General features: G+C 44.2%; 1 protein-coding gene across 1 annotated transcript in view; it reads right to left on the bottom strand.

Annotated features, from left to right (window-relative positions):
• Positions 1-2,707: 2,707 nt before the first annotated feature.
• The window catches only part of LOC306852349 (serine/threonine-protein phosphatase CPPED1-like), a gene marked incomplete at both ends in the record, with an annotated part of 57,665 nt that continues 46,270 nt past the window's right edge, over positions 2,708-14,102 (bottom strand). The window contains one exon of the mRNA XM_079389093.1: positions 2,708-2,931. Coding sequence (XP_079245219.1) covers positions 2,708-2,931 — 224 coding nt within the window. The remainder of the gene's footprint in view (positions 2,932-14,102) is intronic.

The following is a 14,102-nucleotide window of genomic DNA, read 5'->3' as shown; positions in this document are numbered from 1 at the left end:
GACAAATCGTATTATGTTGTACATCCTTGAGTACTGCATGCTAGCTTAGAGTGACATGCTGATTACTTGCCCTCGGGCTTGAGATCAGAACAAAAAGCACAGGAAGATGCTTTCAATATACAAGCGGAAGAAGCTGGAGAGAAAATAAGGTAACATGACAAGAGACATCTTATGTCTAGGTTCACTGAGTCAGGTCTGTGCAGTGAGCTGCTAGCAATGGGAAAGATTGTTTTGTGCAATGGAGGAAAACTTGGTGTGGTATTTTTTTCTATCGCTGATTCGTTTAGTGATTTCCTTTTTTTTACCATTTGATGCTGTCACTTTAGTTATCTTAACTGTAGTTAAATATCATTATATATATATATATATATATATATATATATATATATATATATATATATATATATATAATGTTTTTGCTTGTTTTGCTTTTTTTCTTTAGCTGATTCATAACTATTTCTTTTTGCCATTTGCTGTTGTAATTCTAATGATCTTCTAATGAGCCATTTACATATCATTACAAAGAATATTTCTGTTTTTTTTTTAAATAAAATAAGTTAAAAGATTTTATTTCCAATATTTTCCTTTAACTGAACCAGTAATACTTTGTCAAAACTTCAATGTTTTTGTTTCATATATTGCCAATACGTTGTGAAATATATCTTTAGTTATACATTGTCATATGAATAAGTCAGTAAATAGACAAATTTAAAGGATTACTCCACCCCAAAATGAAAATTGTGTCATTAATCACTGAACAGCGTACGCAGTTCGCATTCTCTAAAATGGTGCTACGCTGACACAGAGACGACAAATTGTTGAATAAAGTCTTTTTTTTCTTTGCATACAAAAAGTATTCTCGTAGCTTCATAACGTTACGGTTGAACCACTGATGGCAGATGCACTATTCTGACGATGTTTTTTATACTTTTCTGTGCCTTGACCGTGTTAATTGTTTGGCAGTCAATGGGACAGTCACAAGCCTCCCGATTTTCATCCAAAATATCTTAAATTGTGTTCCGAAGATGAACGAAGCTTTTACGGGTTTGGAACAACATTGGGGTAAGTGATTAATGACAAAATTTTCATTTTGGGGTGGAGTAACCCTTTAAGTCTCACAAACCTCGACAGTTACAGTTTCTGGTTCACTTACATTAAACATAACCCAAAAATGTCTCGCAGTTCAGTAACAGCTCAAAGGATTCACTGAGTCAGATTCAAACCGCTGACTGTGAATCTTTTTGACTGTCAGATTGAAAACACACAAAGTTTTTCTAACTCTTTCCAGTGGCGACTATATTTTAAATGATTCATATTTGTAGCATTTGGACCAATCAGACACACAATTTTTCATTAGATTTAACAAATCAATTATGCATTTAACAAATAGTCACAGACCCCTCACCCAATAAACATACTGGGTGCCAGAAGGTCTGTGAACGACACCAGGCCCCTGGTTACCATGACAACCAGGACACCTCACCCAGATCAGATAAACTTTACGACCTAAAAATATGTAGAGAGAATCTTCCCCCCCAACTCAATTCTCTCTAAAAACAGACACATACTGCTATACGAACGACTTCTTTCATTAATTCATAGACAGATTTTTCTTTGACCTTCCTATCACATATCCTTAGGTCATTGTGTATATTATTACTGTTCTTGTATATTGCCTATTTGTATTGTTTTATGCATGCTTATGATAGGACCACTCTTTCATGTAGCCTTACATAAGCCATGTTTAGTATCTCTGAATTCGTCTACGGATGATCTAATCGAGAGTATATTACATGTTGATACCTATGCAACATATTAGTGTCCTCTATTGTGCAGGACATTAAGTCATTGAGATGTTCATGCAGCTCGAGTGCCACCATCATTAAAGCAAAAGGGGCACAAATCAAATACTGGTACATTCTGACAATCAAGTTCATTTTTCACTCAAGCTGAATGTCGATTACATAATTTATAATGAAAACTTCTAAACCTCTCTGAATGATCACAGCATTAGACAGTACACATAAATATTACATGGAAAGATTCAGAGAAAACTGGAAAATATCTAGCTTAATTATAGCATGTATAACACTAGTGAGGAAGCTACGAGGTCACAGATTTAGACAAGATCTTGGTCATTTTAAGATGTCTTTCATGCTGCATGCACGCCGCCAAATTCGTTCAGTCACACCCGGCTGTTTTCGGGAGCTTCTAAGTGTGAGGTGAGGTCAGCAATTATGGTTTTGGTGATCCACCCACAGAACAAGTGACTCGATGTCCCGGTCACCGCAGCCACGTCTTTCAATAGTTACCATGGAGATTGCCTCTTTCCTCCTCTCAGAGTAATGAGCAGAGAGGAGCAAGGAGTGAACTCAACAAACTGTCATCCAAAATGTTCAGCACTATTAAACTACCATTGTACCCTAGCCTCTCCTCAATCCATTAGTATGATGAGGTGATTTAACTTCAGTGTTTAAGGAATTCTCAGATGCATTTGCATGATTAAAGTATGGAGTGAGTATCAAAGATCAATAGAGCCACTGGTTCCGATTTTTAATGCTTGCTAATGTATTCCGAACGTAAGGCTCTTTTTCTTCCTGTAAAAAACACACCTGAAAGCTCTAAATGTACAAACAATGGCTCAGGTTCTATAATGAATGTCGAAGTTGAAGATTCAACCACATGATTTAGTGATCTGCAGGTGGATTCAAACCAACAATTTCTTCAGGTCTTCGTCCATTCCTCTTTCGGTTAATTGGTCCAGACCATGGTTGCGATGGATGATGTCATCTTCAGTAACTACCACCACTCGCACACCATGAGTGTCGTCTCCCAACTGACAACCAACAGCAGAGCTCACCACCATATCCAGCCCATCATAGCAGCCCCCTGCATTTCTGTGGTAGTGACCGGAGAACACAGCTTTTACCCCTGAAATGAAAGATATATAGTTCAAGTCTAGAATCCCCAGCGAAATCACACAAAATAGTCAATTCATGATCACATTAGTCTTAGTTTCACGTCTACAGATGCACACAGACCAATCGATGACTGGATACATATTGATGCATCTGATGCATATTGCTTACAAAACTCTAATCTGGCTCAATTCAAATGCAAGTCTCTTTATATAAAATTGAATAAATCGAACAACTAAGGTGTGCTTGCCAGGTTGATACAAGGTCATTTTGAGGATGAAATAATCACTGGACTTGCCAACTTTTGAAAGGTTAGTGGACATAAAATCCTTGAAAGAAAGTCAGTTTTATTTGAGGTACTTAAGTATACTACATAACAGTTTTCACTTTGTTTTCTGAGTTGTTACTGTTGGATGGGTAGAAATCCAATCCCCCTCCCCTCCGGGTCTTTGTGTGTCACATGTGAAGGATTATTTATTTTAAAATTCATTAAAAAAATATATAAAACTAACATTTCTCTTCTTTGCAGGCTTAACATTTGTCTTTTCCTTGCATGCCTGATTTGTATACTATTTGAGCACAAAATGTGCCAACATTTTTGTTAGTGTGTTGCAGTAACTGATGCATATGGACAAGACAGCTAGATGTCTGTCTGAAAATAATAAAAACTGTTGTATCTTTTTTTGCTGGAGGGTTTCTCTGTGATTGGAATGAGATATCCTACCCTAATTAAACCATTCAAAGGCATCGTCTGGAGTCTGTCTGGTTACTGCTGCACAGCAGGTGGAATGGAACACTAAAATCTTATTCCAAAGTGACAGTTTTCATAGGGGTTGAGATGTCATCCGACTCAGTAGGTGTTGGGTAATTATAATACTTAACTGAAATGTCTAAGGTCTGGTTGTCCAGTGCAGTCAGAGACACCCGAGGATAATTTTTGGTGTTGGGAGACATCCAGTTTAACTTAAATCAGGTGTATACGGCAAAACACAAAAAAAAAAATCATTTTTTAAAGCATAAGAGACTTCTTTAAAAAAAATTTACAAACCTTTCCGACCTCACACTTTTGAAAAGTATAGCATAGATGTTAGTCAGATAGTCTGTTCCATTCTAAGTAGTCAGTTCTTGACCAGCATGAGCTGCAATGTGGAGCACATTTATGCAAAAGACTATAATCAAACCAACATTTTGATGCTATGAGCTCAACACTGCCACTGAATCATCTGTATTTCCTGTCTGATTGACTATGTCTCCACGCTGATAGACCCGACTGCAAATCCACATGGACGGTTTCCACAGTTTCCCATCCATCTGCATAACCATTGTGATGCTTCTCATCTCTCCCCTACAGCAGTGGCCGAGGCTCTGCCATTCAGGAATTTAAAACAATGGGCCGAATGCTGAATCACTATAGTTCATCAAACAAGTCACCGAGAGTGAGAGACACAAATGAGCTCTCTCTTTCGCGAGGCTGGAGATGGCTCTTCCACAGTTCAGCCGAGGTTTCTTTTCTGAAGAGAATTCTGAAAAGGTGGTACCCTCATACCGAGGTAATGGATGCATTTGGATACAGGAAACGAAATTTCAAATGAATTTCTCATTCAGACAGCGCAAAGGTGCCAAAAACCACAGTGATGATGGCAAGACAGGAGATGGCACACCAAAATACATAGAAGAAGAAAGGAGAAAATGATTATGACAGAACACAATGTTTAAAGATATAATTACAGAATGCTGCTTGCTGTCAGAATTCATCTAAATTTCACAAGTTGTTCTTGTTCCACATCCACATGACAGCTATCTGCATGCTCTGTTGGACACTGCTAATGAAACCACACAAACAAACACAATTACAAATACCTTGACACTTGAAGACTTGCACAATGCAGCGCATAAAGCAGAAACCTTCCCAAAAATTAAAAATCAATTAAAACAATGGGAACAAAACATTAGGATAAATTATAACTGCATTTAAATGACTTTAATTGAAAGATTATGCACATTTCAAGCGGCTTTCACATATCATAACCTCTAATCCACTCGATGGAAACAAGCAACAGAAACATGACGGATAAAAAAAAAAGTGTGTCCAATTATCTGGAGAGGTCAGATGTGAAACTGAGGAGGGGGAAGAAAAATCAAAGCACTTCTTAATAGAGCCCTGCACGGGCCTCAAATTTAGGCCCTAGCCCGGCCCTGTCCCGAGACGCTCAGGCCCTAGCCTGGCCCATGTCCGACAGCTTATCAGAATTACCGGCCCGAGTCCGACCCGAGCCCGTCTTTTTTTCCCTCTTCTCCTAAAACTGTTTATACTACTGTTTCGGCTATTAAAATAGTTCAGTTTTGTGTGTAATGGCAAAATTATCATATTTCGTTTTGTTTTTTTATGAAGTTAATTTAGAAAAACGTTTGGAGCATTTTTGTTCGTTAAATAGACTATAAGTTTTTGTTTTTTTTAAAGTAACGACCAAGTGGCCAGCGGCATGAGCTGATCATAGCCTATGTTTGATAAATTTAGCCTTCTCATATCATCACGACTTGCCTAAAATAAAATCTATAGATATTGTGGCGGGGTGGAAGAATCACACGACAAGCAGAGCTCAAATAAATACCCCGGAGGGTGGATTTATTCACAAATGAAGCGGTGAGTGGTGAAGGTAAGTGCTGAGGTGCTCTGGGTGCTCTCCGTGTGATTCTGTGGCGTGGTGGACCAGCGCGGTGCAGGGTGCAGGCTGAGTCGCTCAAACGCTCGTGTCTGGAAAAAGAGAGAGAACGGAGAGGTAGCCAGTTAGTATCTCAGCAAAAGCGGTGAAGTTTCTCCCTGTCTCCTGGCCTCACGCGGCTTATCTGGCTGCGGGCAAATTGGGAACAGGTGTGGCCGCTTCAGCCTTTATGAGCGGGCGCAGGTGTTCTGAGTGCGTTTCCAGGGCAACGCTGATGAGAACTCGGGACGCTCGTCACACCCCCCCCCCCCAAGCGTTGTCCTGGTCCTGGTGGGAACAAAGGGAATTACTAGGGGGGAAAATTGGGGTGGGCGGGGAGTGACCCCTGACAGACCTGCGTAAGCTGTCCAGATCCGTGAAAGTCCATCCGCATTGGCGTTAGAGGCTCCGGCTCGATGGCGGACCTCAAAGCAGAAGTCCTGGAGCACGAGGAACCACCGCGTCACTCTGGCGTTGGTGTCCTTAGCTTTCGCCATCCATTGGAGCGGCGCGTGGTCGGTGAAGAGGGTAAACCTCCGGCCCAGCAGGTAATACCGCAACTCCAGGACTGCCCACTTGATGGCCAGAGCCTCTTTCTCCACCGTCGCATAGTTTCTTTCGGCCGGCGTCAGCTTCCTGCTGATAAACAAGACGGGATGTTCCAAACCTTCCTGGATCTGCGACAGTACGGCTCCCAATCCCGTCTCAGACGCGTCTGTTTGCAGCAGGAAGGGACAACCGAAATCTGGGGCACGTAAGACCGGTTTCTCCGTCAGGGCCCGCTGGATCCGCCGGAACGCCTTCTCCTCTTCTGGTCCCCAGTTGACGTGCTCAGGTTGTCCCTTCCTGGTCAGGTCTGTCAAGGGGGCGGCTATAGAGGAGAAGTTAGGGATGAAGGGAAGGGCCCGATACTGTCAATGGCCACTGGGGGTGGAGAACGCTGTTTTTGGCTTGGCGGCGTCAGTCAAGGGTACTTGCCAGTAGCCCTTGGTCAAGTCCAGGGTGGAGATGTAACGGGCCCTTCCGAGGCGGTCCAAGAGCTCATCCACCCGGGGCATTGGGTATCCGTCGAATTCTGAGGCTTCATTGAGGCGCCGGAAGTCGTTGCAGAAGCGGAGGGTGCCGTCCGGTTTTGGGACCAGGACGATGGGACTGGACCATGGGCTATCTGATGGCTCAATCACCCCTAACTTCAGCATATGCTGGACCTCTTCCTCAATAGCCCGCCGACGAGCCTCAGGGATACGGTAGGGCCATTGTTTCACCACGACTCCTGGAGGCGTCTGGATATCATGTTGCAGGAGGTGGGTGCGTCCTGGCACCGGGGAGAACACATCCGGGAACTGACCGACCAGGTGCCGAAGCTCAGCCTTCTGGGACGCTATAGCGGCCAGGGCAACGGTCTGAGCCGTGGTCCCCACCCACTTCTTCAGCAAGTTAATGTGATATAGTTGCTCGGGGTTACGCCTTCCGGGTTGCCGTACTCGATACGTGATGTCCCCTGCTCGCTCCACCACCGTGTAGGGACCCTGCCAGGTAGCCAGAAACTTGCAGGCAGAGGTGGGGACCAACACCATCACTCGGTCGCCCGTCTGAAACTCTCGAGGCTGAGCCGGCCGGTTGTAGTGCCGTTGTTGGGCCTGCTGGGCTTTGGCCATTTGCTCCCGAACTAATGGCATGACCCGGTCGATTATTTGCCGCATTTTGGTGAAGTGCTCGATGAGGGACCGATGTGGGGTGGGTTGCTGGCGTTCCCAAGCCTCCTTGGCCACGTCCAACAGGCCACGAGGTTGTCTACCGAAGAGGAGCTCAAACGGCGTAAAGCCGGTGGAAGCCTGAGGGACTTCTCGTATACCGAAGAGGACATAGGGTAACATCTGGTCCCAGTCTCATCTGTCCTCTGCTGCTACCCTCCGTAACATCTGTTTCAAGGTTTGATTGAGCCGTTCTATGAGGCCGTCCGTCTGGGGGTGGTATACGGAAGTCCTCAGCTGCTTTACCCGGAGCAGGCGGCAGAGGTCAGCCATTAGCCGAGACATGAACGGGGTCCCCTGGTTGGTCAGAATTTCGACTGGTAGGCCAACCCGGCTGAAGAGAAGGAAGAGCTCCTGGGCGATATTCTTCGATGTGGCCTTCCTCAGGGGAACCGCTTCCGGGTAGCGGGTGGCATAATCGACGATCAGGATGTGCTCATGACCCCGGGCCGACTTTGGCAATGGCCCCACTAGATCCATCCCGATGCGCTCGAAGGGCACCTCGATGATGGGAAGCGGGATAAGCGGCGAAGGGGGAGGATGCCTGGGTGACGTCTTCTGGCAGACCGAGCAGGCTTGACAAAAGCGCTTTACTTCGGCCTCAAGGCCGGGCCAGTGGAAGCAATCCCGTATGCGTTGGGTCGTATTCTGGGCTCCAAGATGGCCTGCCGTGGGGTGGGCGTGGGCGAGCTGGAGGATGGCCTCCGTCTTGGAGCGCGGCACTACGACAAGCCTCCTTTCCTCCCCCCTTCGCTCGGCGACACAATAGAGCAGACCGTTCTCTACGATGAAGTGTGGGAGAGGATGTGGCTTTGGCTGGCGGTCTTTCCCCTCTAACACGCGGACCTGATTCCTGGTTCCTTTAACCGCTCATCCTCGCGCTGGGCTCGTTCAAATGAGCCCCCTCCAATGACCTGTTGGTACACATCAAAGTACAGGTTAGAATTATGGGAGGGGGACTCACCTTCTCTCCCACTGTCGGTAGCCAAGAGAAAGGGGCGACGGCGGGGTCCAGATCGCTGGCCGCGGCGGTCCCCTCTTGGGCTGACAGGCTGTGCAGCTGCCGCTAGCAGGGCGTCGAGCCCCGGCCAGTCTCGGCCTAGCAACACATCAACGGGAAGCTTCCGCACGATGCCCACTTCGATGGCCCAGGATCCCTGGCGCGCTGAGATGGTCACGCGCGGGTGGGTACCTCGCGTGTGTCCCCATGTACACAGGCAATCGAGAGCCGGGTTTTGTTTTCGTTGCGTGGGGGTAGCACCCTCGAGTGGACAAGGCTGACTGCGCTGCCTGAGTCGAGTAATGCCCTATGCGGGCGGCCGTTGATTTTTACTTCCGCCTCTGGTGCCCCACGCGGAAGTTCTTGGTGTACTACACAGCCTGCCAGCCAGGGTTGAGCCTTAGCGGAAGACGAAGCAGTAGGCATGGGCTCATCCAGGGGTTCAGGGGCCGCCGCTCTGCCCATTGGCCGCGAGATGCCCTCCGGCGCACGCTGCTCCTGGACCACCCTCCGGGGAAAAGGCGGCACTCGCTCCCCAACATCGCGGCGTTGGGCCACCTCTGCCAGCTCGATCGCCTCCACAAGCTCTAAGGTGGTTGTGGGATTCCGCATTCCAACCGCCTGGCGGAACGCGCGGGGCAGAGCACGCAGGAGGCGATCGATGACGACGCGTTCCGTTACCTGGGCCGCCGTAGGGGTTCCCTCCATGAGCCAGTGGCAGGCGAGTCGCGTGAGCTCCGTGGCCTGAGTACGAGCCGATCGTCGGGGCTGGTATACCCAGTCATGGAATTGTTGAGCCGCACACACCGGCGAGAGTCCCACACGGGCCAGGATTTCCCGCTTTACCTCCTCATAGCTCCCAGCCGCCTCTGCGGGAAGGCTGAAGAACGCTCGCTGGGCTTCGCCAGTGAGGAGAGGGGCCAACGCGCTCACCCAGTCATCTGGATCCCAACCCTCCGTCGTGGCTGTGGTTTCAAAAAGCTGGAGGAAGGATTCCACATCATCCTGAGCGGACATTTTCGGAATGAGCTGGATGACCTGTTTCCATGGTTCAGGTAACGGAACGCGCTGGCGGGCGGCCGTGCGCAGATCTGCGAGCTCTTGGTCAAACTGGCCCTGACGGCTGGCAAGACGTTCCACTATCTGCTGTTGGCGCAGGCTGACCTCGGTGAGTTGCCTGAGAAGCTCCTCCATGCTCGGGGTAGGAGTGGCCGCCTATTATGCACACACAGGAAAAAAAAAAAGAACAGGTGTGGTGAAAACGGAGATCGCTTGTCGGTGAAAACTTCCACTAATCTGCCCGCATTCTCCACCAGTGTGGCGGGGTGGAAGAATCACACGACAAGGAGAGCTCAAATAAATACCCCGGAGGGTGGATTTATTCACAAATGAAGCGGTGAGTGGTGAAGGTAAGTGCTGAGGTGCTCTGGGTGCTCTCCGTGTGATTCTGTGGCGTGGTGGACCGGCGCGGTGCAGGGTGCAGGCTGGGTCGCTCAAACGCTCGTGTCTGGAAAGAGAGAGAGAACGGAGAGGTAGCCAGTTAATATCTCAGCGAAAGCGGTGAAGTTTCTCCCTGTCTCCTGGCCTCACGCGGCTTAACTGGCCGCGGGCAAATGGGGAACAGGTGTGGCCGCTTCAGCCTTGATGAGCGGGCGCAGGTGTTCCGAGTGCGTTTCCAGGGCAACGCTGATGAGAACTCGGGACGCTCGTCACAATATACTAAAACAGTTCAAGTATATAACAATGTTTAAACGTTAAACCTGCGCTATAATAGAGAGTGGAAGCTAAAGTGTGCTCTGCAGGACATGGAGGCACCAGCTTTGGATTTTTTTCAGTGGAAACAAATTAAAATAGCCTACGCCGTCATTTTTTTATTTTTTGATAAAGGTAAGAGTAATACATCATTCGGACCTGTAAAGGGTCTACTTGTATTTGTGTGCACTCACAATACCAACAAAAGGTAGTTATTTTATAAAACAAAGAAAACAAACATGATGCTCTTTCTGCCGTCTTGAACAGGAGCGCTTCACAAAAATGAACCGAAGCTGAGCGAATACATGCCTCACAGACATGATAGATATATCTATAGAAAGCTTTAAATTATCACTTAACGAAATAAAAAAATACGAAAACAAAAACTCTTTTATTATAATTTTAATCATAATCAATAAAGACGCATTTCTCTCTAAAGGCGCGTCTAATGAGGAGACGGCGAGTCAGGATCAGCAACTTCATCCTTGCGACACAGACTCAGAAAACATTAGTTTATTAGTAAATAATTCAAATATCTCCTTACTATTTCCTGCGGACACATTCATGGTCATGTTTGCTGGGGTTTTGCAGCAAGCTTTAGCCTATTGCGTGAACGCAGAACTATTCAGCTGCTGAAGTCACTTGCGCATGCGCGGGACACTAAACACCATCGAGCTGCTCTCAGTCGCGGCACGGTCTCGTGTTGTTTCCACCAGCGCGGCAATATTTTTCAGCACTAAACGATAGACATCTACAATATAAAATAAGGAGAAACCCAAAACAGGCCCGATGCCTGGCCCGCCTCTGAACTATGACGTGGAAATTGCCCCGAAGCCCGGCCCTAGAGGCGTAAAAAAGTCGGGGCCCGTCGGGCCCGGGCCGAAATGCAGGGCTCTACTTCTTAAACAAGTCATTTACTCTAAGGACACTCTCTCTACTGCACTACCGAATAGAATAATTAGACATGCAATACTGTTAATGACTGCACACGTCTACTGTAACTACACATCAGCCTGAAACCTGCTATAAAGCAAGGGACTCTTTCCACAAACACTGCACAAAACAAACCTGAAACTATATATATATATTTTTTTTTTTAATGATTTGTTTGTGTTATTTGCTATGAACGTTCAGCAAAAATAAGTGCTTGACATTTAGAAAACATGGCCTGCCAACCACAGGATGGCAAATAAAAAATATGAGGTATTATTTTTTATTAATATTGTTAGGTTTGCCATTTTTGTAACCTTTATAGCAATATTTGAGGCATGGATAAACAGCATAAAAACCTATATTTTCTAGAAATGATTTTCTTACATATTACAAATTACATAAACTTTAAGTCCTGGGGCCTGTTTCATAAAACAAGTTTACCAAATAAGACAGGTTTATTTTAGTTAGTCGGATTTATTGTCTGTTGATTTGATTCAAAGTCAGATTAAGTCAGACTAACTGAAATAAGCCTGCCTTGTTTGGTAAACTTATTTTAGGAAACAGCCTCCTGGTTTCACAGACAGTGCTTAGGTTAAACTAGGAGTAGGTCATAGTTTAAAGAGGACATCTTTTATAAACGTTCCTTAGAAAATAACAATACTTGTGTGCATCTTGAGACAAAATAAAAGCACTGACATCCTTTAAAAATCAGTCAGTGCATGCTCCTTTCAGTTCAAACTCAAGTCATGCATTTTAGTCTGGGACTAGACTTAAGCCTTGTCTGTGAAACTGGAGGTCAATAGACCAAATTTATAAAGTAAATAAACAAAGGAATTAATCAATCAATCAGTCAATCAATCAATGAAACAACTACAGAAAAAGATAAAAGGACAAAAGTAACAGGGTTAAAAATATATATTAAGCTGTCTAGGTTGTTTGTAAAAATAAAAAAAATGGAATGAGATTATTTAGTTGTTTTTCCATTATGTTGTAGGAATACATTAACAATTAAAAATGAATTAATTAACTAATTTAATATAAATTCAACAGATTATATCAAAATGATGACACTGGTGTATGAGGTTAATTGCTTAATCAAGACCCACTTCAAGGTAGGATAGGTGTAACAGGCCAAAAACATCATGTTAAAGTGGGCTTTGCATTTGACATATACCTTAATTTGTCAAATACAAAAAAAAAAATGTATTTATGCTTTCTGTGCTACAATAGAAAGTATTTTCCATTATCATCTCAAGACTTTAAAAAACATGTTTTTTCTGTGTTCATGTAATCACATTAATATGCGTCTCTCTGTTTGGACATTGTTTTAATTTGTATACCATAAAAGTTGCTGTATTTTTGCGACAGTGTCTCGGCACGCTTGTTGTCGCCTCTTTTCTCGGTTGTGATTTTTGGCTGTGAACATATCAGTTTGTCCATACTCCCACCAGTTCTGTAATCAGGCTGATTAATAAGCTGTGATTCTCTTAACGACAAACAGTGCTGGGATGGATTTTGTTGTGGAGATTTGCTGTAAAGTCAGTAGTTTCTGTATGTTTATAACAAGATATCCATGTAAAGATTATCAAAAAATGGCATTCCGCTGAGAATTTTGGGATCCTACACTAATGCCAACAGCAGTGCTATGAACAGAATATGGCAGCACCTGTACTGCTTCCACAGTAAATTCCTCCAGAATGTTGGCCACTGCTTGCAGCGACTTATTTCCATCTCATGAATTACTTTTTATTTCACATCTTGTAGATACATTTGAGAAAATCCCATTTATCTGCCCCTTAATTAATGGGCTCATTACTGCAAGAATAGTAGTATCTAGGGATCAACATGCCTTTTGGCTGAGAGAGGTTAAACTTGCTGAGAATGTGAGAGAATAGTACGTACTAAAAATAAACATTCACATAAAATAAGCCAGAGATCTAGTCCAATAAGGAAGTATGACGCCGCCCTGCATTCAGTTCTCTGGAGACACACTAAACGCGCTTCTAGAGTCTCTATTCCCAGCCACAGAACTAACGGATCTGCCAGATTTGGATGATATGTAAATCCTAAATCTCGTCTATTCAAACTACTCAGACTGCATTAACGGTTTAGTTTGAGGGTTGTGTGTGTTTCTGTCTGTTTGTGTGTGTTGTCATTAGGCCACTGTGATACATTATTCACAAAACTCTGCCAGAAATAATTAGCAAGACAGAAGGAAGTACACTATGATTTTGTGCAAGGAGAGCATTGCTTATGCTGGTCATATATCATGCCCATTTATCACTGTAGATCCTCTAAATGTGTAATTATGATTTAATCCAAATATGCATGAAAGGCAACTGGCATAGGGCTTGGCAATTTCAATCAAGCTGACTCCTTTAAACAGTGCAGCTGTTTCTTATCTGGAAAAAACATATTTAAAAGCAAAACGTGCTTGAAAACGTGTGTTTTTTGTTAATTTATCTATATAGATTGATATTGGAGATTTAATTGTTCATGTTCATTTCCTCAATTTTTACATTTAGATTTTTTTGCTGTCATCTAATGCTTATGCAAACTTTAAAGACAACAAATTAACAAAACTGTTCAACTTTAGTAAATGTAAAAATAATATACAGTTTTCTTACTGTACTGTACATGATAATGTTGTGACAATTCACTGCTGCATTTAAAATGATTAATTTTTAGTGTTAAATATTACAATTATTTATATTTTTACAAAATAATATAACTTTAATAATGGCTAAGAACTCAAAACTCTCACGTCAGTCTAAAAACAACTTGTATTGAAGGCAGTCTGCCAAAACAATGGCTTGTAAAATGTTCTGTGTAATGGATAAGCACAGCCTCCTCAGAAGAAGATCAATGCCTGCCTCTACATCACTGCCTGTTTAGCCCCGCCTGTAGTGCAAATAACGAGAAAGGGAAACACAGGTCTACGCAGAAACCAAAAGATAAAGTTGAGGTAAACACAGTCTTTGCATTGCCTTCATTCTGATCCTAAAATTAGGAAATAGTGGATTTTTAAATAAGTTCCAGTAAG

The sequence above is a fragment of the Barbus barbus genome (genome assembly GCF_936440315.1).
Source record: "Barbus barbus genome assembly, chromosome: 32".
NCBI classification, from domain to species: Eukaryota; Metazoa; Chordata; class Actinopteri; order Cypriniformes; family Cyprinidae; genus Barbus; species Barbus barbus.
This window is presented reverse-complemented; position numbering and strand designations above follow the sequence as displayed.